The sequence below is a fragment of the Myripristis murdjan genome, chromosome 8 (assembly GCF_902150065.1).
Source record: "Myripristis murdjan chromosome 8, fMyrMur1.1, whole genome shotgun sequence".
Lineage (NCBI taxonomy): Eukaryota > Metazoa > Chordata > Actinopteri > Holocentriformes > Holocentridae > Myripristis > Myripristis murdjan.
Window position 1 is genome coordinate 17,731,673 of NC_043987.1, and position 27,814 is coordinate 17,759,486.

The following is a 27,814-nucleotide window of genomic DNA, read 5'->3' on the forward strand; positions in this document are numbered from 1 at the left end:
TTCTTTCATTTAAACCATGAATTCAAGAAAAAAAAAGCTGTATGCCTTTGAGTTGAGTTTGTGGATAAGTCACTTATTAGCCCTAACATCATTAATCAAAGTGTTATATTTTCTACATTTTGAAAGTTTTTGTATTACACAAAAATAAACAAATTTAAAACATTGACATGCATGAACTGTGGTGAAAAATACAATCATGGTTCATGTACACTTCAGTGAACCTAGGACTGCAAAGTCATGGTTCAGGTTCAAGGAGCCTGGAGCAGACAATCATTATGGTGAATCATGTGATGTAGGGTAGGAGATAAGAATAAAAGAATGCAGATTGTAAAACTTTCCAGTGTTGGGCTGTACTGTGCATCACTGTGTTTTCATTAGCATCACTTTAGAAAAAGTACACCAAAAATACACTGGTCAGAACGACTGAGCCACCACAGATTGCTACAGTACACAGCTACAGTATGCTCCACTGTGAGTGTGTGTTTGTGTGTGAGAAAGGGAGAGGACAGGCTCATGCGCTCCACTCTCTTTCTCACAAACACATAGTCACACCCAAATTATTGTTCTCAAACACCAATAAAACGCGGTTAGCGGGAGGGATTTTAGCTATTAATGAAATCAGGCCTTCTCACTGCAGCTGAATTGCTTGTTGTTCTTCTTAGTCGGAGTTGGCTGCACTTCTCTCTCTGTCCCTCATCTCAATGTTTCCTACACTGCAGCTGTTTATTTGCTCAGCAGCAGACTCTTCTTATCAATGTAGCGGGTGTGCTGCTTACATTACCACCTCAACGCACTACGCTGCCATTATGCCATTAACACTAGAGGGGTTCTTTAATGGCACGGCGTGCCGCCATGTCTTTGTGTTTCTTAATGGGCCGCAGAATGTTGAGTTACACAAGCCCTTAATGTGGAACCCATCCAGAATGCTCTCTCTCTGTCTGGATGGATGTGGTTTTGCAATAACCAAAATAATCAACAACTGCACTGCATAGGGGAACTTCCTGGTTTTCCAAGATATGTCTGAGCTTGGCAGTGTTATGCCACTGCTTTGGCCGGCAGTGTGTTCATGCTGTAAAAAGCTTTAAGAATTGTTTTTTCCCTCACTGCCATGATTGATGGTAATTTAGATAGCTGATTTTGGCAAATACAAACAATAGCTTTTTGTTTTGCAAGTCTACACCATTCCCTGATTAGAGGAATATATAGAAACAAAGCTAGGACTGCTAAGTATGCACCTAATAAGCACACTGGATGTCAGTTTAGTAGGGGAGCACAGGCAGCTGGGAGGCATGATGATTATGGAGACCATCCCTCAACTGGGTGGCTCATGATCAATAGCCCAAGACGGCAAACATTCACCCTACTGTACCTAAGTACCACTGAGCAAGATTAAGGAGTGCTGTATAGCTGTCCACTATGATGTTTCTGTACAGGCAGGCAGGGAAGCATTATCATAAAAAAAGTAATAATTTGACAGACAGACAGCAATGAGAACTGGGACTGGGTTTGAGAAGACAAAAACCTAGGGCTGCCATACACTGAGAGAGTCAAACATAATTAATGCAGCAATATATGGCACCAAAACTACATCCACTGAGATGCACTGTGCACATTTGTGATAGTTCAATTCACAGTTAGGGATGCTCCGGTGATGCAAAAGGCAGCACTTGTTGCTACATAGCTGCTGAGTGCAACTCTGTGATCTGACTGGTCAGCAGTAAGTGTATAACAGAAGTCCAAAGCCTGTGGGCCATGTGCTCACAGAAATATGCAACATACAAAAGTTTTCACTGGTGGTGGTAGGAAACAGAATTGTCGGTGACTCAACACAAGTATTACGCTGTGATGGAAAATATCTTTATGAGGTTGACTGACTTACTAGTGTAGAGTTTAATGTCCAAAAGTTAATGTCCAGCGCTATTGGAACAACCAGCTCACACCACTGAGGTCTATTAGTGTGGACATAATGAAATGTTGGATCTTAAAACCATTGATTACGCACGCTTGTATTCGTAAATTCAAGGGGGTATGCAAGCAAGCATGCACATGAACAATTACGCATTCACACACAGATATATACACTCACTCAAATGTCAGAGAGAGAGCATCTGGAGACACTTTCCAATGTGTCCTCTTGAACAATAGGCAACATTATGAGAGAGTGAGAGCAAGAGAGAGAAAGAGAGAAGGAGAGAGAGAGGGGAGATGAAGGAGGTATAATTATAAAGCACTGAGGCTGTTCAAGGAGGATATTTATGACATGAAAGCCCTTGGCACGCACCAGTCCCTCCCTGAAGTTTGGGCAAAAAACGGAGGCACCGGGCTGTGCCAGCTGCAGCCCATTTCTTCACAAAGGCAGCGAAACTCCATGGAAAGACCCCCAGAGGACACACAGACTCACACTGATTAGACAAGGCACACCACAAGTGTCCACCAACCACCAAATCACCACCCTCATCCTGTACTACAGTAAACAGTAGCTCATATAATGACAACATGAGAGGCAATACCCAAGAACCCATTCACTGGCACTCAGGGGTGATGTTGCATAGGATACTTCAAAAAGCTGCTTCACCACAAGCACTGTATATTATTATTCAGGGCTGACTTGTTGTGTTTATCCTCATATAGCACTTTGAAATAATCGGAAATTAATTTGATATTAGTTGTTTTCTGAAGAACTTTTTTAAGAGTTGTTTTTTAACTTAGCTGACTTGTATTCCCTTGGTGAGGCAATTTTGAATGTAAAGCCATATTGGTGCTATTACAAGTTTACATATTAACTAGTTGGCTCTGATAATAAATACTTGAATAAACCTTATTGAACTCTCTGGTTTCTTCAGCATTTAATCCTAAGCCGAATTGTCTTCAAATTAAAATACTAATTTAAATTTATAATGATTATTGCTGTTGTCAGTAAATTTGAAGAAACATATTTTGATATTAATAACGGTCATATTGCCCAGGTTTAACTCCTTAACAACACAACATGATGTGTGTAGAATATGAGGGTAAATGGGCATTCCGACTACAATTCCTACAACTGTTGTTACTGTTAATACTACTACATTATTCCAATCATTATTTGTGGATAATAGATAACAGGCTGCTTTATATAGCCCTCTTCAAGGCTTATTACTGAAAGATGTTTTAAGGTCTCACTGTTGGCCTGGGCTAATTTGAACTGGCCTCTATTGTGTGTACAGGCTAGCATATGGACCAGAAGTGGTCTTAGTGGTTTATAGGTGGACATAAGAGTTTATGGCTAATGGCAATGACCACTTAGGGATGGTCAACAAAATGGGAGGAGAGAGGAAGCCAAGGCCAGGCAAGGAGAGGGAGAACTTACACTGCTCCCAAACTCACCTGGCCTTCTCCCAGTTCACCCTTGGCTTTGGTCTGAAGGGCTGGAAGACTAAGATCATGAGTGCCAAAACACGCTAGTGCCATTTATAACTTTCCTTTAACACAAGCCAAAGCCAGTGGTCTATTATACATGGAAGACTTTTTAAATCCTTAATAGAATTTAGAGTGCCCTGGACTGGCCTTTTGTTCTGTCTCCAAGTCCTAATGAGGGCTTGCTTCAGCATCCATGTAGGTCTTAGGAGGTCTAGTTGGAGTGAGGCGTGTGGTTAAAAGTTGGACGTTGTGTTTAAAACAAACAGAGGGCAGGGAGCACACCACGTTAAACCCACACACCTGGCCCTGGTGGGTTTATAAGGGGTGTAAAGATGGATGTATCCTGTTGGCGCAAGGTGTATATGTGCGTCTAAGTGTTTGAATGTGTGTGTGTGTGTGTGTGTGTGTGTGTGTGTGTGTGTGTGTGGCAGTACTAGAGCACCTGAGGGCCAGTGGGTTTATACTGGTGATCTGTGTGACCTGTACACTGCTGCTTAAACATGCTGAAAGAAAACCTGCCATTTGCACTTACTGCAATGGTCAGACCACCTGAAAGAAAAAGAACAGGGGTTTGATGCTGTGTTTTGTAACCGTGAAAATTCAGGAAACAAGGCACCTAGCAAATCTTCCCCCACATATTTTGCAGTGCCTTGTTGTTTATTTCTCACTGGAAGTTCCATTCGATTTTTAATTAATTATATAAATTTTTAAAAATTAAATTTATTTTTTTGCAACTTTCACTTGCTCCTGCAATTTCATTGCAAAAAAACCCACCCAAAAACACTGCAAAATGCATCGCAATTTTTTAGAAAGGCTGTTGTGACATAAAGCATTTCAGCCCGCACCAATCCCCACAAAAAGTCAGCAAAATCTTGGAGGGACTGATCAGTCGTCTGATTCACTATCAGGCTGAACTTACATTGAACTGACTGGCGCTGCCTTGGACCCTGCCAGCCTGCCAATGCCAACCTCACCAGAGGGCAATCCGCCCTTATCACCTCCTCACCATTACCGGTACCTGGCACCAATGTTTTCCTCACACCGGGATGTTGTTGGCATGGCAATGGGGGGGACAAACTTGGATGTGTGGGATTGGAAGAAACGCAAAAGAGAGAGACAGAGATTCCACTGAGAAAAGCGCAGAGCTGTAGAGAAGCCGCCAGTTGAGGTGGTTTGTTACAATGGTGAATACCAGACAGCTTAGGCCTTCTTCTACTGCAGCAGGCTTAATGAACACCTCATTCACTCTCTCTCTTGCACATAAACACACACATACACATACACATACACAAAAACACACACACTTATTAAAACTCATTTACAACCTTTCCCACTGCTTGCCATCAGCTTAACAACAGCAGTGATAACGACGTGGAGGCCGTAGCATCTCATTCCTCTGCTCTGACTACTGCTTGGAACATATCCACTCAACACTTGCGCACACACACACATACATTCAGATTGGCAAAAGGGAGGCATGATGAATAAGACTGAGTTAGATGGGAGTGGAAGACAAGACTAGACTGAGGAGGAAGAGAGGGAGAGTGAGGGAGCGGTTGATAGGGGGATGTGAGGGCAGAGGGAGGATGTGTTACAGGGAGAACAAACACAAAGTACTTTGGCGGTAGCGCAGCTGTAAATATGTGAGCCACATCACATCTTTGCAGTAGGTTTACATGATAATAAATCATTATACCATTATTACATCAGTACTTAGATGATATGCACAACTTTCTGTGTAATAATATTAAGTCATGCCTGTGGTATGATATCAGTTTCATTTATTGTTTTCAAAATGTGGGCGTTTTGAAGCGTTTTGAGACTAACAGAGATTAAAAGCTACACAAATAAACTTGACAGGATTCGACTTGCTATGCTTTCAGTGTTGTGTGCTGCCTTTAAAAAAACACAGTCACTTCAAGTAACTACGCAATAAAAACATGCAAGAGACAAAATAACAAAGGACGAAACAATGGAACTAATAAAGAATGAATTTAGATAAGTGGTTCGGCAGAACTGGCATTCCACTGTGTCTCAGTGGAAACATTAGTTGCTGACCTTCTGAAACAAGCTGAAATGTTCCCGACTTTGCCATTTCAAACTGTTTAGAGGCGAGTGTGTTCTAAGCGTGACAAGGCTGTTTTACAGGCCTACCTGATGATCTGACACACACCACCTGTTGATGCAGCCATGATGTCAGCCTCAAAACATCACAAACATGCTAAACCCTGCTGCCTCTCTTCTTCCTTTCTTGTGTTTATTGCTCTGTTAAGTATAGCGATTATGCTGCTGCACTTTCTGCTAACTTTGCTGAAAATGTTTTTCTTATCTTAAGGCCAGTTTGAATTCTTGTCAGTCTACAGTGCATAACTTTTTCAGTACTCGTATTTTTCACACTTTCTTGTTGCCCAACCCGCCACTCCAACCCTCCACCCACCCTCTATCTCCCTTGTTCTTTGCCTCAGGGCAGGAAAAAGCAGGCTCCTTCCTCCAACTAAGAAGGAGAAAAAGGGTCAGGCTGAATCAGGTGCTGACAGAACTAAGCCTCTACCTCTCTGATGTGTCTACAGGGGACGTGTCACTGGGATGAGACAGGGAGAGAGAGAGAGACTGAGGGGGAGAGGGCGGGGGGAAGCAAGAGGGTGGCTTCCTCACCCAGAAAATAATGAATGACAATAATTCAACCAAGTGTTCAACCAAGTGCACACAAATACATTGTATATCAATCACACAGATTAAAAAAAATCTATGCAGGTGCCACAACTCCTGCCTCTCTCTGTCTGTCGCAAACACACACACACACACTCACACACATCCTGACACCTAGACATCAGAAAACATGCCGCTGTCCCAGGGGCATGTCATTTCCTCTCCCCTTCCCTCCCCTCCCTCATCATTCCCACCTCACAGCTGACAAGTGTTAGAAGACAAGATAAGCGTTTGAGCAGCAGATCAGGGCACAAATTGTCCATTGTCATGGGTTAACTCTGAGAGATGTTTACACAACACGGCACTTTACATGAGCACAGTCTCACACACACACACACACACACACACACTGAAATAGAGCAAGACGGAAAGAAAACCCTGAACATGCCTCAGGGCCAGAGGGAAAGGGGAGAAGGGAAGGATGGATGGATAGATGACTGAATGGGGAGAAATGAAAGGAGAGGGTATCTACTCTGGAACTGCTACAGGCTTAAACTGTATATTGTATACGTGTGTGTATTGAGCTCATCAACTCCTGCCTTGGGCACTGAGGTAATAGGTGCACTGGGTGCATGGTGGGAAGAGAAATAGCTGACATTCAATAGCTGACATGTGACTGACGCAACGCTTTCCCTGCGGTAAAGAGCCTGCAGACCTGGACAATGTTAGGCAACTCGCTAGCGCCTAGCAAAGAGGGTGGTAACACCACGGAATGTGCTAATGCTAGCAACTTGCTAACTGGAGATGTCACTTAACCACTAGGACCGCCTATAGCAATTCACTAACTCAGAGCCCACTTATGTTAGCCTAGCAACTTGAGAGCCCTCTTAGGGTAACATATCTCTTTGAAATCACAGTATTGGCCTAGCAACTTTTTAACTGATAAGCCAAATTGCTCCATGATGGCCTAAAAACTACAAAACAAAAGAGCATGGCTGCATGCTGAGACCTCACATGTTAAAGCCTAAACAGCGGGGAAATGGGCCGAGAGCCTCTAATCTAAATGAAACTGAACCAGAGTGAGAGCCGCTGGCCAGTGAAGAGGTCATGGGAGAGTTAACGTGCTATAGCTACACTGTTGTCTGTGCCTCTGCACTGGAACCTGTCACATTAGCATAGACAAAGCAGATAGGGATGTATACAATAGGAGGCCATGACTGGGTTTTTTTTCAGCTGAAGAGCTCCCTGAACGCACCTGACGCTGCGACGCTGTTTCCTGCTTCGTAAGGTCGCTGCTACCTGTTCTTTCTCTCTCTCTCTCTCTCTCCTGTTCAAACTAATCGTTAGCCATACATATTACGTCTCTTGTGTAGCTGGTAGATTTTATAACTTGATTACCTTGCTATTGTGATAACCCTGCTACTTCTTCAGAGTCGATAGACTAGCGGAGCTAATCGCACTCTGTTTACTGGCTTATGTACTAGCGCTAGCGTTAGCCTAGCTATTAGTTAGCTCTGTGTTGCTGCAGTAAATCCAGCCTTGGACAACGATGGTGTGCAGTGACTGCTCCGCTTTCTCAGATAGGATGTCTCTACTAGAGAGACGTGTCCGTGATTTAGAGCAGCTACTTTCAGCTAGGAATACGCTAGACATCACGGGCACTCCAGATAGCCTCAGTCCCGGGCCTGATAGGCGGCCCGCTAGCGCTAGCACTAGCTTAGCCTCGTCGGCAGAGGCGGCGGGGTTTGTCCCTGTTAGCCGGCGTGGGAAGGCTCGCAAGAGCAAGTCACCGGTTGTGTGGCCTGGTTTGCGGTCGCCCCTCCCGACTGCAAACCGGTTCTCGCCCCTCTCCAGCCCTGTTGGTAACCCCGTGGGCCAGCGTGTCTCTCCCACTCCTGTTGACGGAGTAGAGCAACGCACGCTAGTGATAGGAGACTCCATCACCCGCAATGTTAGACTAGCTTCGCCAGCTGTGGTTCATTGCTTACCTGGGGCCAGAGTCTCCGACATAGAGGATAATCTTAGGGTGCTGGCAGCATCGAGGAAGAAACAGGGGACCCAGGCACACTACACCAGTAGCTATAAGAACATTGTTATTCATGTCGGCACCAATAATGCTAGGATGAAGCAGTCAGAGATCACAAAAGCTAGCTTAGTCAGGACACTTGAGCTAGCTAGAAAGATGTGTCGGCATCGATTAGTTGTCTCTGGTCCCTTACCGGTGAGGGGTAATGATGAGATGTACAGTAGGTTAACCTCGTTGAACCGCTGGCTGGCCCGTCACTGTGCTGAGCACGGTTTTAGCTTTGTGGATAACTGGCCTTCCTTCTGGGGCCGCCCTCACCTGCTGAAAGCGGACGGCCTTCATCCTACTGGGGAAGGCGCCGCTCTTTTGTCTAGCAATATAGATAGAGCTTTAGCTTCTGTTTGACACTAGGGATTTAATACTCGGCAGGTGGCAGGTGATTAGAGAGCCTGCTAGGTATAGAATTAGTGTGGGTGTGGAGTCATCTGGTGTAGCTAAGGTGATTGGTCAGGATATCTCTCATAGTATAGATAATCAGACTACTGGCTTGGCTTACGACATGGAGACAGTCTCCCTACCCCACTGGCCCACTCACAGTCTCCTGGTTGGCCGGTATATGAATCTACAAACTACCCCTTCTACTGTTGTAGTACATCCCTGTAACAAAGCACCTTATAGACTACAAAACCATACTCCTCAAGCTATTAAGCCTGTGCTTACTCATCGTCCTAAGCCTAAAGGTTTGGGACGGTCAGCTAATCACACTAGATGTTTGGTCCCTATTAATACCTCAGCCAGTGGTGGGTCTTCAGATCTGCTCACCACTGGTCGTGGCAGCAAGAACCTAAAATTTGGTTTTATAAATATTAGATCTCTGGCTACCAAAGCTTTACTTATAAATGATCTAATTCTTGATCATGGATTGGACATGATTGGTCTGTGTGAGACATGGTTGAAACCAAATGTTTTCCTGCCCCTAAATGAGGCTACTCCACCTAATTACTCCTATGCCCATGTAGCCCGGGCTCATAAACAAGGCGGTGGTGTTGCCTTAATTTACAAAGATATATTTAAATTTACATCTAATCTGGAAAATAAATTTAAATCCTTTGAGGCTCTTGTCTTGAGTTCATCTTCCTCAGCCATGCATAGCCTTTCTCCATTTTATATGGTGGTGATCTATCGACCGCCTGGTCCTTACTCTCAGTTTTTAGATGAGTTTGGTGAATTTTTGTCAGGCTTAGTTACCCATTCTGAACAGATCTTGGTTTTTGGAGATTTTAATATCCGTATAAATAAGGCTGATGATCCACTGAATAAAGCATTTTCAAATCTTATTGATACATTTGGATTTACTCAGTCTGTTCAAGAGGCAACTCATTGCAATGGTAATATCCTTGATCTGGTCTTGTCTAAAGGGATTGTTGTTTCTGATCTGACTGTCTTATCAGCCACCTCTGCTGTGTCAGATCATTTTCTTATTAAATTTGAGGCATCGCTGGCCTGTCCTGTTAGTGGTGGCACAGATGTAATTACTAGTCGCCATATTGGTCCCTCTGCTGTTGCTGCGTTTAGCCAGCAGTTGCCTGGAGTTTTGGCTCCTCTCACTGTAGAGACAGGCTCTGTTGAAAACCTTACTAGTTCCCTCAATGTGGCCCTCTCCAGTCTCCTTGATACAGTTGCCCCGCTCTCTACCAGACCGAGGCGACTGAAGAGATCCACACCCTGGTTTAATGAAGAGATACGAGCTTTGAAGCAGGCCTGCAGGAGATTGGAACGACATTGGCGAAAATCGAAGTTAGTTGTTTTTTACCTATCCTGGCATGATAGCTTATTGAAATATAAGCGCGCCCTAGCTGTGGCTAAAGCAGCCTATTTCTCCCGCTTAATCGCCACTAATAAACATAATCCTAGATTTCTCTTTGAGACAGTAGCAAAGCTCACGAAAAAACATCCATCTGCTACTAGCTTATCACTTACAGCAGATGATTTTCTGGACTTTTTTGGCAACAAGGTTGAGGAAATCAGGCAAAAAATTAATTCTGAATCCGCTGCAGCTCCTGCGGACTCATTGGCAGTCGCTAGCTCACCAATAGTCCCTACTATCTCGGTTTTTGAGGCTGTCTCACTTGATACCTTATCTAAGCTTGTGATAGCCTCTAAACCGACAACCTGCTTTCTTGATCCGCTACCTGCCAAGCTTTATAAAGAATCCTGGCCTTTACTGGGCTCTACAATGCTAGATATTGTTAATTTATCTCTTAGTACTGGCATTGTGCCCAGCAGCTTTAAGACAGCTGTGGTCAGACCGCTTTTAAAGAAACCACATCTTGATTCTAGTTCTTTAAATAGCTATCGCCCAGTTTCCAATCTCCCGTTCATGTCTAAAGTGCTCGAGAGAGTTGTCTTTCAACAACTCTCCACCCATTTGGCAGTGAATCAGCTGTATGAGCCTTTCCAATCAGCTTTCAGGGCCTGTCACTCCACTGAGACAGCACTTACTAGAGTTGCCAACGATCTTCTGTTGGCTATTGATGCGGACTCTACCTCTGTGCTTTTATTACTGGACCTCAGTGCAGCCTTTGATACTGTTGATCATTCCATTTTATTAGAGAGACTAACTGAGAATTTTGGTGTCACGGGCCTGGCTCGTGCATGGCTTAACTCATACTTATCTGAAAGAACACAGTCTGTCATGTACAATAATACTAGATCCAAATTCTCCAATGTTAAATGCGGGGTACCTCAGGGCTCAGTCCTGGGTCCTCTTCTCTTTTCCCTGTACATCTCGCCACTTGGACAAATTATACGTAGCCATGGTATTAATTTCCATTGTTATGCTGATGATACTCAGCTATATTTGCCCATAAAGGCTGATGATCCCACAGAGATCAATAGATTAGAGGTCTGTCTGGCTGCGGTAAAGAATTGGATGTCACTAAATTTCCTGCTATTAAACTCAGATAAAACTGAGATGTTAGTAGTCGGCCCTCCCAGACATAGACACTGTTTTGAACAGTTAACAGTTCTACTTGACAACTGTGTGATTTCACAAAGTGTGGCAGCCAAAAATCTCGGTGTTACTTTTGATCCCTGCTTATCCTTTGACAGGCACATTAAGGATATCACCAAGACTGCCTATTTTCATTTACGTAATATAGCACAAATTCGGTCTTCCCTGTCCATGGCTGACGCAGAGACCTTAATTCATGCATTTGTTTCAGCCAGACTTGATTACTGCAATGTCCTGTTTTCAGGTCTCCCACAGGCCAGCACCAAAAGTCTCCAGATGGTTCAAAATGCTGCAGCTAGGGTCTTAACTAGAACTAGAAAATTTGATCATATTACTCCAATTCTGGCCTCCCTTCATTGGCTTCCTGTGCATATTAGATCTGACTTTAAGGTGCTTCTGTTAACCTACAAAATCTTAAATGGGTTTGCCCCATCTTACCTTTCGGATCTCCTTAAACCCTACATTCCATCGCGGGCTCTCCGCTCTCAAAATGCGGGGCTGCTTTGCTTACCTAGGATTAAGAAGAAGTCAGCAGGTGGCCGGGCCTTTTCCTATCGTGCCCCGCTGCTGTGGAATAACCTCCCTGCTGACGTCAGGCAATCTGAATCTGTTGATTCTTTCAAATCTAGATTAAAAACTCATCTCTTCGGCCTAACTTATGGCTGACAGTTAGTGGTACGGTGGGCTGGTTCTCTGTCTCAGTGAAGTAACTCAAGCACTCACCTGCCGACGAGATTATGAAATTATTGCTCTCACGGAGCTAATTATCAATTAGTCTTCTCCAGATAATTAATGTTCCACCTTTGTCTCTGTGTGAGTGCGTGTGAATGGTTGATGTGTGTTTGTCCGAGTGCGTGCTGTCTATTTTAGATCCAGGTCGTCGTGGTGTAGGTGGCTGTGTGGCCCGGGTCCCTGGCTGCTCTGGTGCATCCAGCTTGCCTTGGCGTCATCATCCCTCATCCGCCACCTATCTATTCCCATACATTTATTGTTTGTTATCTGTGTTTACAACATCTATTGCACGTCTGTCCGTCCTGGGGAGGGATCCCTCCTCTGTTGCTCCCCTGAGGTTTCTTCCTATTTTTCTCCCTGTTAAAGGGGTTTTTTAGGGAGTTGTTCCTCATCCGATGTGAGGGTCTAAGGACAGAGGATGTTGTATTTTTCTGTAAAGCCCTTTGAGACAAATTTGTATTTGTGATTCTGGGCTATACAAATAAATAAAATTGAAATTGAATTGAAAATTGAATTGGCTAAGGAGGCCGGCCCAGGCTATTCTGTGGGGCGCTAAGCTATTCGGTCCCAGGCTAATGAGTGGTGGTCAGTATCCAGGTCCTCCTGTCAGGGCACGGCTGGGACTAAGGCCTGGGCTGAGCTATAAAGCCACTGAAGGGTTGCAGGAACATAGTGTCCACACAGCAGGGGCAAACACTGATTAGGACCTGTCACTCACATGCACACTCATACATTTACCCTACATGCTCATTCACACGAAAGGACACAAAACATTATCCATGGTCACAAACACACTCCATCTTCCTCACTGACAGCCCAGTACACACTACATCAAACCAACACACAGTCCTGAAGAGTGTCAGTCAACAGCAGTAGTGTTCTATTGGGCCTGCTCTCTGTCTTGCTCCTCCCTGCACTTGTTCCTCTTGACTTTCACCTTCTGGACACTTTAATGAGTCAATCGGGGCCAGGTTTTGCAAGCCAGCTGGAATGAGGTGAGAGACATTTAGATTGAGGTGATTCACTAGCTCTCCTGCAGTGAATATTTGATCCAAATGTCATTCAGATCCAAAAGTGAGGCCCGTTTCTTTCTTCACACACACAAACATACACATGTATGCACACACATATACACACTTTTCTTTAACCTCTTCAACAGAAACTTATCTTGTCTTCCAAGGAAACCAAATACTGTATGTCCCGCTGAATCACAGGGAAATGTGTATAAAATGATATACAAGACATCTTGATATTTTCAATTTGACTTAATGCTGCAGATATGAAACAACATCTTAGGGTTTGAATATTTGAAATTTGAATATTCAAAGCACTGCAACCAGCAGGTACAGAGCATGTGTGTGATACTGTCATATGCAATGTGACATGTACAGAGTTCAAGGGGTTACCTCAGCCACGTGACATGTGAACAATCATGCATGCATGGAAAAACTAAAACACACACACACACACACACACACATACACACACAAATACACAGTGAAGCACAAGCAGCTGAAAATGGCATACATGAATCATCGTGAGCTGGAAACTTGTCCTGTATGGGCCATGGGGGACAGTTTGGAGGTAACACACCATTCTTACAGGACGCCAGACACTAACACTGCATGACTCACAACTTTCTGAAGAAAAGGAGGGAGCGAAGTGAAAGAGAACAGGGGGCGGAACAGGTAGCAGGGGACCGGTTGGAAGAGAGCAGTGGGCCTGAAAATGGACAAAACATTCCAGCTGTGTGTGTGTGTGTGTGTGTGTGTGTGTGTGTGTGTGTGTGTGCGCACATGTCCATGTATGCCTGCACTAACCCACTTGTGCTATGAGAGCAAGAATATTTCCTGAGACTGATACGTTTGTGTGTGTTTGCGGGGTTTGAATGGGTGAATGGGTGAGTAGGGGTTCAAGAGAAATGTCAGGAGCAGAGGCAAGTTGGTGCCAGGAGATGTGCAGGGCTGGGGGAGGTGTGAGTGTTGCTGGTGGGGATGGTCAGTGGTGGGATGCAGTCAGGCCTGCAGCTCTCCTGCTGAGGGTGACCTCATCGCCTGGCCCCTGGCATTGTGGCAGCTGCACAAAGCCATGCAGGAAGGAAAGAGAGAGAGAGACCGAGAGAGAGAGTGCAAGTGAATGTGGGGGCGAGGGAATAGAGGTGAGTTTATTAATGGATGTGAATGAAAGAGTAAGAACCAGTGGGATGGGAGAGATAGACAAATAAAACACCATCAGGAGACAGTGATGTAGATTAGGAGATAAAAAGAGAGAAAGTAGTGAATCTTGAAAAGGGGACCACCAGGATTTCAGGGGGAATTGGGGATGAGAAAGACAAACATTCAAACAAACAAAGTCTAAATGACACACAGCAGCGTCCTGCTAACTCGCTCATGCTGTTGGCTGCTGTTCCTGCATAGCCCGACCATAAAATACAAATCATAGACACACACACAAACATCCTCACTGGAAGCTGGCTACCAGTATTCCACCTGAACACACAGAGAAATTGGCCCACCCTCAACGATGGGAAAAAAAACAACAAATACCCTTGACACACACACACACACACACACACACATACACTATAGAGGTCCAGGGTGACAATGTAACTAGTGTGTAACAGAGAGAGAGAAGAGAGACAAACAGCCATCCACTGCCATTCAGCAGCATGACATCCTGCTTCCCAACGTACAATAAACTGCCAGGAAAGACCATCTGCAGGGGGTCACCAAACACAAACGTGCATGTGCCTATCCGCACACACATACACACACACAAACAAACAAATACTTAGCATGTGTTTACTTGTTTGTACATACTTATCTTCAGCACAAGGGAAAGTGCCTGTGTCTTGTTCTCTGATGCTCAGTCTAGCAGGAGCATTGGGTCAAGTGACAGTTAATATCTGTATTATCCATGTGGGACTAAAACACCCCCTAGGGGCTATTATGTGGTAGTAAAATCCTCTCTGTGGGGCTGGGCGGATATGGATGTAAATGTGGGTAAGTGCAAAAATGCAGTAAAGTTCATTTCATCAGATTTCAACAGAGTGTAAAATCCCTTTTGGCTCTACTGCGAGTTAATCCAAAAAGGAACCTAAGAAAAGAGTCCATTGGTACTTCAAATATGAGCCTTTATCCTGCTTCCACAGATACGGATGTGGAGGCTGATTTGAATGAGTGAGCTATCAGATGTAACGATGCAATAGGAGCTGTGTTTATCTGATATGGCAACGCGACACATTATCTCCCTGCGCTTCCTTTTTGTCACTTTGTCCCCTAAATAAACTTTTCCCTGAAACACTAGACAGGCTTGCTCTTTCTGTCGGTCTCTGTGCCTCTATTTCTGCCTCTCCTTTTGTTTGTTGTTCGTAAGGCTTTCTCATTGTTTCATTCATTGTTTGTGCCTCTTTTTGTCTCTTTTTACACGTGCACATATGCACGGATGCACCCAAGCACCAAGACAATGAATGCCAAACATTTTACACTAAAGCTGTTCCCTGTCCATCGGCAGGGGTTGGTGGGGAGGGTGCAGAGGTCAAGGCTCAGAGGTCAGAGGTCAACCAGTTGGTCACTTCATCAACTCATTACTCTGCTTGTTAATTAGAGGATTAAAGCAGGCAGGGTGAGGTAAGCACCACCTCTTTACAATCCCCTTCTCTATTATCTGTTCTGCTGAAAAACTCCAAATAATTTATTGTTTACTGCATTGATGAAACATTCACTATTAACAATTTGCTAAATGTATACATACATTTTTGTCTTTAACCATGGGTTCGGAAACAAATTGAGCTTGTTTCAGGTTCCCCACGTATCCAAACAGAAACTAAGGAGTTGCTCAGTTTAGAACTGGCTTCTGAGCTGAAAAAAAAATATATTCAACTGCTGTTAACTTACAGGATGGTAATTTGATATTTTACCATTTCCCCAAAAACTCAGGGAAATGGGATGGACAGAATTTCCCTCTGCCTGCTAGTGTATTTATGTGGTTATGGAGAGAGCCAAGCTGCTAGTCCAGTGGCTGCACAACCCTCAGGAGAGTGATTTGTGGCATAAAAGATATAACACTGGGCTAATGCAAGCGGACAGGACAAGACAACTTGATGGCTTGTGTGTGTGTATGTGTATGCAAGCATCAAGGGACAAATAAATGTGAGGGAGCGATGAACACCACTGACAAATTTCCCAGAGGCCTACTCCCATCATTAATCCTTCTCTGAATGTGACCTCAAAGAACTGCTAGTTTTCTTTACTCCCTCTCTGTTTTTTTCCTAAAATTTCTGACCCAGCTTGTATTCTCTCCATCTTTGCAGCCACACATACATAAAATGGGAGGTCATCAAGGTCATTTATCCAGGTGTGCAGAACAGCTGACACTCGACAGCACACACACACGGTCCACTGCTATCACAAGTCTCATGTCGTATCACACTGGTAGGAAGTAAGATAAGGAACTCTATTACCTTAGGAGCTAACAGAATGTGTGTTTAAACAAGCGATAGCGCAGCTATTGACCATATTAAAAGACTGAATCTCAATAGGCCAATGCATCTAACGGAGGAAGCAGTGGTGAGATAGGCTTGCAAATCTCACCATACTGGAGGTGCACCTGGATAAATAGGCTATGTGAACACACATACCCATACACGCAGGAATACACATTCACACATGTACACTTGTCCATTTGGCCAAGGCAAGATATCCAAATTAGTCCAAAAAATATCACCTGGTCCTTCTCTGTTATCAATCCTAACATTATCTAATCAAAACTTTTAATCTCAAAGTTATCATCATCTAAGTGCTGTTAGCGAGCTGAAACCAAAACAGACTAATCAGACATCCAGATGGTAAAATGAGCTAATAGTTTCAGTGGATATGATAACATATAGCTACAGTATTGAGACAGGTGGTTGCAGGCTGATGTTGGGTGTTAGCAGTCTAGGCTCAGCACGATGTGAAATCAAACACCTGTTCCTGGCTTATCTTGTGTGTGTGTGTGTGTGTGTGTGTGTGTGTGTGTGTGTATCATAATGAGGTCATTATGGCAGCTAATGGGCAGGGCAGTGACTTGGGGCACGTCGTCACAGTGGCCTGCTGAGATCCACACCCTGGCACTAGTCATTGGTTTAGAGACCAGCCAAGGTCAAAGAAACACACAAACAGAAAAACAAGGTGGTTAGAAACACCGTCCCATGATGGCACAGGTTCATTCCCTAAAACTATGGCTCAAGGGGCCACAAAAATGGGCAACGTTGCTCTTCAGTCCCACTTGTAAACAGATACACACAGACACACAGACACACACACACACACTTATACACACAGAGACAAGCACACACACACACATGCCTGGTGCTTCTTAGGAACTCAGAGCCCATAAAGTTTGACATATGGAATGGTGTGGTAATTAAACAGTCCACGCTCCCAGCTGGACCAGATTCACTGAGAACAGAGTGTGTGAGACACACAGTTTTCAGTGTGCGTGTGTATGTGTGAGTACACACATGCACATGTGGATAGGGGTGGGGGGGTTGATTAATGTAAAAATATTGCTTCCTATTTAAATGATTCTGACTCGATTCATGAAATTCCAAAAATCAGTCAAGTTTTGGTTTCAGTTTTCTCATAGCTAAATATGCTATAGCACAGCTCTGCCACAACCACACAGCTGCAGTCACAGACTCACACTGTGGTGCAGTGTGGCTACAGCCAACTCTGAATGAGCGGAGAAAATAATTCTGTCCATAGCCTATTTCATTTTAAAAGACCTGTGCCCCTACAGCATTCCCCATTTGAAGCATTCGCCATCCTGCTCAGAAAAATACATTCAGCTGACTAGCCAAACTTTCTTAAATCAGCTGCCACCTCAGTTTTGTACGCTGGTTTGGTAAAATTTTGTTAAAATTTTGTTAAACTGCTGTAGTGCAACTTGTGATAAGCGGACCTGCTGTTGCTGACCAGATGAAGGTGGTTTCACATTTATACCTTCCATGTTAAGTTAAGGTAAAGTAACATCGGTAACTCCACCAGTAACAGTAAAATAACTCAAAAAAAAAAAAAAAAAAAAAAAAGTAAACAGGCTGATCAAGCCAGCAATAAGTCTAAACACTTACTAAAACCAGCCTTCAGACTCATGAAATGTTTGTTCAATTTGCAAAAACCTTTGTGAATAAAGGATTATTTCACTGTTTTCTCCCTATGCAGACCACACCAAACAAGGTCTAGATCAAAAACTACTGTGCATACATTGCAATGAGAATAGATTTTGAATCAAGAATTGATTGTGAATTGAATCATGAGATCCCCAAAGATTTCCACCCCACCATGTGGATGTAATGTCACAGGAGTTTGAGGAGGATTGTAATGACACAGATATGTGTATGCAACTATATGTGTATGCATTAAAGAGTACATGTAAAATCTTCCAAGAAGTAAGGAAATTCAAACGCTCCAGCCAACAAATCTGCTCTAAAAACAGAACAGCCTAGAAAAAGTCAAGTCCATAGACACTTAAGTGAAATACTGGAGCACACAGATCACAAGGCAAATAATTTATTGCACATGAATATCAGAGTCACTAGAGTACAAGAGCTGCCAAAATAAATAGCCTCCGTATAGTAAACAATATATCGGCACTGGCTGGAGTAAAACGAAGGATGGATCACTGATTAAAACCAATTGGTAATAGCGTCAGCTTTTCTGATCAAGTCTAGCTTTATTGCAGTGCAGTGATATAAACTATGGGGCACAACGGCAGAGAGGAAGCAAGAAGAGGACAATGACACTGTCGGGGGGCAGTAGACTATAAAAAGACGGGGCTGTTCAAGTGTGAAACAGGATAGTGAGCAAAGTCTCTGACCTTAGGAAGTTTTGTTGTCCTTAGGAGGCAGTGAAGCAGAGCAGAATTTATGTGGACTGAACCTGGGAGAGGAGACAGGTGAGATCGCATCCTACCACAGCCATGGTGGGGGGGCTAAGGGACAGCAGCACTGCTCTGGTGCTGTGTGTCCCACCCACCCCCCAACACCTCAGCTATATGCCCTTCCCCTCTCTCTTTCTCTCTCGTCCTCCCCAAAACACACTCAAACACAAACGCACTTGACCCTGACACCCCTACACTGCTCACAATGCAAGAGGGGTCTAGCATGTAGAAAACGGGATATGATCAAAGTAGAGGCCATAGGCTGGCTCTGTACTAGTTTGACTAATATTCTCCTAATCCCGAGATGCCCTCCTGGATCATTTTTCTCCTGCCTGTCTGGTCCATTCCTGTAACTGTACACCTGGTCACGTCAGCCCCAGAAAAATTACTGATATGGCAGCTTGAATGCTGAAAGACAATGCTTACCCCTGAAAGAGGGTATACATATACATGTATATGTGTGTGTGTGCATGTGTGTTTGGGGGGTCAGAGTGACAGGCACAAATAACGTTCCATAAAGAGGACTACAGATCTACACTAGATGCTATATTGGGAGTATTATTTTGGACTGTATTACAATATATAAGCGCGTACAGTCAAAGGATATCCCAATCAATCAGTTGCTAGATTTCAGTGCTGAAAAGAAAACAAAATTTGAATTTAGAAGAAAGAAAAACAAAGAACAACAGAGAGAATGCCCTATTGGCGACTCCTGTGTATGAAGCTGGTACAGCCTGACTGTACAAAAGCTTTGAATAGCCTCCCATTCGCAGAAAGACAGATAAGAAAGCTTGAAAAAATGGGGAGAATAAAACAGATGAGACGAGAAAAAGATGAAATAGCAAGAGGGCACAAGAGAGAACAAAAAGAGAGAGAGAAAGAGGGCATTAGAGAGAGCAGGGAAACAAAGAGGGCTTCATTGTTTCTCCTCCCCTCCCCATTACAGAAGAGGATGATAGCATAATAAAGTGCTAATGGGGGAACAAATCGTGTGGCATTCAGCTTACATAACTGCTGAGTGACTAATGATACAAGATGTTTCCTTCACACACACTGACACACACACACATCTGTAAGCCCACTGCCATTTAGTCTCTCTCTCTCACACACACACACACACATACAAACACATGTACACACATCCAGCAAACAAGAACACCCACTGATTATCTTAAACTAAAAAAAGTAGTCAGAAACAGATTTTGCATGCCAACACCAGTCGGGTCCATGTGGCCGCTGACCTGTTCACATGACAAAATGCCGAAGCTGCCATGTACAGCAATGACAAATCCTTGACAAGCAAAGCCCTTGCAATGCTAATCACGGACTCATCTGACACCAAGAGCAATGGTCAACTGTCGTTGTCCTCTGAGCCAGTGAGACCTCGCTCGCCATGGCAACAGCCTAGCAACCGAAATGTCCAGCTGTTTGCAGAGAGAGAGAGAGAGAGAGCAAGAGAGGGAGAGAGAGGGGGAGAGAGAGGACCCTGCAATCACAGTCCATCTGCTGATGTGCGTCAGTCCTTGACAGCTTTGGCGCATCTAGAGAAGTCAGTGTACTTCATACCGTGACTTCATTAATGCCAAGGACAGAAGGCATCGACATGCAGAAATGATTCATCTGAAGCTGCGTTTGTCTTTATGAACCACTGAACCATTGCTACTTGTTACAGGGGTGTAAACTACTCAAGTTCAGTTGAGTTCATTTCATTTATTGTCCCACAAAGGGAAACTTGAATTACAGTTGCAATGGATAAGACACACAACTAAGAACATACAAAAACTGTAGAGTAAAAACAATTTGGACACAATGTCAAACAAACATTTTAAGTCCCCTGCATATTAATACAGGATCCATATAAAAAAATAAATAATAATAATAATAATAATAATGTGCAGTGCAGTGTAAAGTGCAGAGAGGCTGTGTGATTGCCTGTGTTATGCACTGTGCAAGTTCAGCTTTTAGACTGCATTTGGTACAAATTCTACTGCACTTGTTTGTAGCGGTTGCGTGTTGCCCTTGGTAACCTGTACCTTCTGTCTAATGGCAGCCGCTCAAACTCAACAGCAAGAGGGTAGCCCTGGCTGCCGATGATAGCCCTGGCCTTCCTCAGCATCTGATAAGAGAAATTATCTCTCGTACATCACTTAGGAGTCCAAACCACCAATACACATTAACAGACTATGGGCCCCATTGTCATGGTGCTAGCAATAGTGGTAATGGAGGTGTTTAAACCCATAAATATTGAGCCTGGGGTGCAGCCAACTTGCAGTTTTTGTGACCTGCATTGTCTTTGTTGTCTTCTCTAATCCCTTTTAAATGCTGTACACTGACAAAACGGACTGGCATTTTCTTATGGAGATCAGACTGGTTTCTCGAAAGCAATGCTCTTGCCTATTATGGCCTCCCCAAAATGACTATACAGCACCCCAAACATATATAAGCATATATACTGCACAAAAATGCTTCACACCAGCACAAAAACTGTGATGAGCCTAAATTGTGAGGCTATAAGCCAGAAGACAACCCAAATTTTGTGCCTGGTCTCAGCACTTAGTGATTATATATGCTCCACCAGTTGAGCCATATGCAAAGGCCTGTTGGCTGCTCTCTGTAGTTCCTCTTTTACAGTGGTAACATGCTGTCACCAAGTCGTAGCCCACTGCTGAATGCTAGAGGACCACACTGGCCACGCGTCAATATGCTCCTGTCTGTAAGGGTTCGAGGCATGACAACCGCTACACAACCACAACGTGGCCAAGCAACAGGACAGGCAGCGAACCAGCAAGCTGGGCAGGCGCTTTATTTGAGTTTCGAAAGGAAGGAGAACAAAAGTTAGAGCAGGACTGAGAGAGAGAGAGAAGGACAGAGAGTGACAGAATGACAAAAAAGAAAAAAAAGACAGAAAAAGTTGGACAAAAACGATATAGCCTGCTAACTGCCAAGTTCCAGCAGAGTCCAGAAGATCAAGACCAAGCCTAGACCAGCCCTCAACTCATCTAGCTACATGTCCACACACACACACACACACACACACACACACACACACACACACACACACACACACATCCCACAGTAATTAATCCCTCTCCACACTGCACTGATAGCTACTGCTGACTGAGTATAGCGAGACAACAAACATGACAGCCAGTCATATAAATTCTACATGCATGGCTCCACGGGTCTGACGATGATGCTGCTACACATCTTGGCATGTCAAGAAGCCTTGGGTACAATAAAACCTGATGGGTTATAGCTCAGTGCCACATATTTCTCTGGTGTAACCCTAATCCACCACATCAGCCACCCATGTATAGGGTTTTCAGGACTGTCTGTGCCTATCACATGTTGCACTCTGCTCGGGGCTGGTTCAGAGGCACTGACATGCAATCAGAGCCCTTCAGGCCTGTGCCAAGGGAGCACGGTAAATTGTCAGCTGACGAAAGAGTGGAAAGAGTGTGTTTTGGGTTTGGTCCGGAGAGGCTTTAGCCAACAGGAAAGCTCCGGTGTTTTCCCGTCCACGGAGCATAATGGATTCTCCCCGCCAATGAAACACTATTCCGGCTGGCAGGCAGGCTCGGCAGCCACCTGAGAGCCTTTCCCACAACACCCTCCTCCCCTGTCAGACCAAGACCCAGCCCTCACGGGAGATCTGGGACAGATGGAGGGATGGACGGATGAAGAGAGGAGGAATGCAAAGAAACAATGAAGAGGAAAAGATGCCATGAAGAAAGGGAGGGATGGTGATAGGAAGGAATCGGGGTGTCTTTTCTGTCAGGGCGGTCCATGGAGAGTTGTTGATTTCTGCATAGCGTAAGTATGCAACCCTGCCCATATCTGAATACACATTACCAACATCCACACAGGTTACCATAGCCACCGCCAACAACACAACACACACAAACACCACTTGCCCCCCCCCCATCCACCCTTCATTGCAACCCACCTCCTCCTCTTCCACTTGTGTCCCCTCTCACCCCTCCCTCTCCCTTTATGTCAGCGTCTCAGCAGGGCCAAGATGCTCCCAGTGAAGGCAACACTGTCGCACAGTGGTCATGGGGGCAAAGTGCTGTTATCACTTAAACAACATATATACTCACACACTGGGATGGATGCCAGGCTAAATAGTTGAGATTTATTCAAGTGTACCCAAAATATTAGTGGAATTACAAAGGGTCCGTACCTTCTCTCATTGTCATCCAGGTGAGCAAACAGCACGTTTTTAGAGATGGCCTTGGCCAGGGCAGTCATGGTCTTGTAGTCCTTTGGGATCACCTGTGGGTGCAAAGCAGCAATCTCCATTACAGCAGGGTATATTACAACAACGGTACACAGGTGGACAGATCACATGAAACAAACCAGCAGAAACACATAATAGGCCTAACTTCAAAAGCAGACTAAACTGAGTAATGAGAGAGTAGTGTATTGGCAACCTCTGAAAGAAATAACCCACACGTGTGTCTATGTATTTTTGGGAAAACCCATCTGTTCAGGGATTACGCTCAAAATGTCACACAGCCCTTAAAAGTTCACAAGAGGCCTGAACTCATTCATAAAACATGCATTTTCATGTCCCAGACTGTGGTGTGTGTGTGTGTGTGTGTGTGTGTGTGTGTGTGTATGTGTGTGTGTTTTCATGGAAAGGGAAAGGCAAAGTCTACAGCCACAACAAAGCCACAGAATCCTGTATTTATAGAGGCATTCTGGAAGAAAACTTGCGCTCTTTTAGTGTGGGAAGTGAAAAAAGAAAAGTGAGAGAGAAAGAGGGGGAGAGAGAGAGAGACAGAGAATTTTACAAATGACAGTATTGCAGATCAAAAATGAGTATGAATGAAATGCATGGGAGTGATGGAGAACTCAAAAGGAAGAAAGAGAGGAGAAGAGATACAGAATGAATGACATGGAACGAGAGACAGAAAGTGTGTGTGCGTGTGTGTGTGTGTGTGTGTGTGGTGTTTTGTCTCTGGGGAGTGAGGGGTTGGAGGGGGCAGACTGTAATTAAGGTTAGAGCAACAGATGTCTCCACATGAAGACAACCACGAGTGAAATAAACACACACACACGCGCGCGCGCGCACACACACACACACACACACACATAAACCACATCACACACAAACTGAGAAATCCATTCTCCAAAGTAGCAACATACTGACAGTTATCTGCTATAAAGTGTTCTGGCTGCTTCGTGGAGAGATGGAAAGAGAGAGGCAGGCCTGGTCCCAGGAGGAGAGTTGTGGGTTGAGGGGCCATAAGAGCAAGAGACAGGCACCCAGAAGGTGTAAAGATGGAGCCAGCTTTTGAATCACTACTCCTTGTTACACTAAAGTTAGTTCCAGCCTCACATTTCAATTGGATGAGAAGCATCCTGATGGGCACCAATAGCATTTCTGTGCATGCATCACTCCGCCTTGTTTAATTCCTGGAACTTAATTGATACAACAGTTGACCTATTGAATAGCTGATTTATAAAGTCATATAGACAGAACTGCTTCTCTATGTGGAATTGTTTTCTCAGTGGCGAAGCATTTAAAAAAATCAATAACTAATTAACAGTGGAACTGTAGTATAATTGCAATAATAAATTCAAGTTCACCTGAATCCACCTCATTGTTAATTTTGCCAGCTGATTTTGATTCTGATTGTCTTAGTCTTGGTCTTTTGACTAAAATGCATATTAGTTTTAGTCACATTTCAGTCATCTGAATACTTGTTAATTAAATCTAAATATGTTATAGTCCAATTTAGCTGACAAAATCTATGCATGTTTTTGTCTCATTTTAGTCAAATGCATTTTTAAGATTTTTAAATGAAATTAATGAAATTAACACACTTTTCATCAAGCACACAGAGATGATTTTAGGTGCACTTCAGCCTGAACTACAGACATTTAGTGACACAGATGTTTAGCTTGCCCTTGCATACACACACACACACACACACACACACACACACACACACACACACACACACACACACACACACACACACACAATATAATAATTTCCACAGATTTGTCTATCCATTTGCTTTTGTAATAAATTTGTTAAATTGTAAAGAGACTTTATGGACACCATGTATTTTGAGAGATGCACAAGAGGGGGGATTTTTGAACGTCTGACAGTCTAGTAACAATATTATCGTCCTGTCTCATCTCGTCACGAAAACCATACTATCGTCATTGTTGTTATACCTATCATCTTTTTTAAGCTTGTCTCATCTCATCTTTGTCATGGGGAAAAAAAGGCTGATGTTGAACATTTTTCTCCATTGTCTTCATTGATGAAATGAACACTGATCCACCTGCATTAGGAAATAACCTGACTGAAATTGCCTGTAATTAAAAAAAAAAAAAAAAACATAACAAACATCAAAAATCATCTTGCCCAATGTTATGGGGGTGGGGGTGGGGGTGGGAGGGGTGGGGGGTTGGGGCGTGGAAGTCTATATAGTGTAGATATCCCTCTTTGGTATTATTGCTTAATTACAATTCACGGTCAGGCTTACTTGCTAACGTGTCAGGGTAACACAAGATATTATGCTCTGGCCAAATGTAGTTTCTCTCAGGGAAAAAGCCACATGGGAATGATGGTTTAACAGCTTCAGCTCGAGTGGCTTATAGAGGAATCCAATCAAAGTCAGCAGGGACATGATAGTCAAGGAAGATGAAATGTAAATTTGGGATTAGATTAATTATTTGCACCAATTTGTGATATCCATATTATTTTTCTTTCACACTATTATGTAAGCTGGATTGTATAATGCATGCTAGGTAAAACCAATGATAATGCCTAAGGAGCTGTTTTGAATTTGACCGAAAAAAAAAAAAAAAAATGTCTTCATCAGTGCCCACTCTATTCCCACCTCTTGTCATAGATGCCCACCCAGTTCCCATCAATCCGATGCCAGTCCTTCCATTCATTCCTGTAATGTGATGTCCACGCGTGACTGACAGGCCTCACAATGTGTTAAGACTCATGCCATTTTACGGCAGAGACATTTTAATCTGATGAGAAGGGTTAGCTAATTGATTGTGTTCTGTAAAAAAACAGCTGTTGCTTTTCACAGTGGAGTCACTAATGGAACTGACGGTGTAGGAGGATGGTAAACACACTAGCAATGCACACTCTGTGCATTAGGGTGTGTGTGTGTGTGTGTGTGTGTGTGTGTGCGTGTGTGCGTGCGTGTGTGCGTGCACATGCGCGCATCCATGTTGGTATGTGTATTTGTGTTATGTCACTGTACATCAATGAACAGAGAAAAACCTCTCTCATTCTGAAGCGGTGATGTGCTTTCATGTACTAAATCACTTCTAATTCACATTTGCCTGATGGCATATGTATTAATCAGTCCTTTGCATGCTGCTCACATGGCAGTGTGAGCTGGTGTGTGTGTTAATGTTTGTGTGTGTGTGTGGCTCTGAGACAAGGAGGCACATTGAGGAAAACAGGCTTGTTGCTACTACGCATGGCTGAATATTCTGGTAGAGGTCTATTGCTTGTCAGAGTTATAAACACAAATGAACATAGGTGTGCTCTCACACTCTCACACACTCACACACACACACACACACACACACACACACATACACACACAGAGCATGCTCCAGTGGCCATGCGATTACAGCGTGGTGATGGGGGTTCAAGCCATTATGTCATTACCCAGAAATTAATGCTGTGTCACATTAATTACAATCGAACGAGCACAGTAATGATCTAATGACAGGTCTGTGTGTGTATGCATGTGTGTTTTGTGTGTGTGCGTGTGGGCGCATGTTTGTGTGTGTGTATGTGTGTGTGTGTGTGTGTGTGTATATGCAAGGGCAAGCTAAACTTTCTGGCAAAGGTGCACCCTTTCCTATCCAGCTCGTTTTAATTATGAGATGGATACGTCAGTGACAGTTCAGTGTGATGGCTGATAACTCAAATAGCGTCACTCTCTACAACAGGCCAATACAAAGGCACCTTACTAAAGGAAATCACTTTAGGAACAGGCTCGTCTTAGTTGGAATGATTCATGCCTCATTGTGTATCATTCACTCGTGATACTGATGCAAAATGAAGAGAAAAGAAAAGAGAAAAGAAAAAGAACTGTGTTAAATTATTTGCTCAATTAATTCTCAGACAAGCTACTGAATTCAATCTGTTGTTCCATACTGCTGGCTTTGTTAACACGCTATGTGATTTCGCTAATGTAGTGTAACTAAAGTAACAAAAACAGTACATATTAAACATTTAAAACTTGTGTTGAAGATGCCTTGAAATTTCAAGAAGAAGGCGTCCTCTGTGCCAGAATCATGAAATGGAAGCCTATCACAGGAAATCTCACATCAGTGTGTGAAATCTCATCATCCGGGCTGATTATAGGTTAGCTTGCTGACTGACAAATGGTGCACTTCGCCGCTAATCCATTCATTAAAGTGTCTAAATCCATTAATTAATTGCTATCATCAATTTCCATTGTTTATCTTCCTTTTCAGACTGCTATGCTGGTCATGTGTTTGTATGTATGTATGTAAGTATGCAGTTATGTGGATGTTTATTGTAATAGGTTTGTTTTCTGCCTCACAGCAATTTGTGTGTGGGGGTCTGTGGCTGTGTATACATACACCATGTGTATTCCATTGCCCTTCCGTGTGTGTATATGTGCTCATGCAAGTATGTATCCGTCTGTGATTATGCAGGTATGTCTGTGTGTGTGCGTGTATCTTCCCAGGCTGACCTTGCGTACGTAGCTGACGGCGTCCTCTTCGGTGTAGACCTCGGCGCTGACCCCTCCCCTGCGGCGCCGGGCCTTGACCACTGGGTTGGGCGGTGGGGGGGAAACTTCATCATCATGGGAATCTGATTGGCTATTGGACTTCTGGCGCGCCATGATCTGCTTGCATTCTTCCTATAAAGACAAACACAGAGATAGGATTGGTGGAGAGAAGGAGACACACAGGATGTGAGACAGTGAGAGCAGAGACAGAGAGTAATTAGTTTTCAGTGGTTGATATATCAAGGAAATATGTCGTCTATCAAGGCAGTGTTCTTCTGACATCAACATTGTGAGAGTATAAAAGAATATGGATTT

General features: G+C 43.8%; 1 protein-coding gene across 1 annotated transcript in view; it reads right to left on the reverse strand.

The window, feature by feature from the left end:
* The window catches only part of prkar1b (protein kinase, cAMP-dependent, regulatory, type I, beta), an 81,603-nt gene that overhangs the window by 36,762 nt on the left and 17,027 nt on the right, over window positions 1-27,814 (reverse strand). Inside the window, exons 3-4 of the mRNA XM_030058143.1 lie at window positions 27,461-27,631; window positions 22,924-23,015 (exon numbers count right to left, since the gene is read on the reverse strand). Coding sequence (XP_029914003.1) covers window positions 22,924-23,015; window positions 27,461-27,631 — 263 coding nt within the window. The remainder of the gene's footprint in view (window positions 1-22,923; window positions 23,016-27,460; window positions 27,632-27,814) is intronic.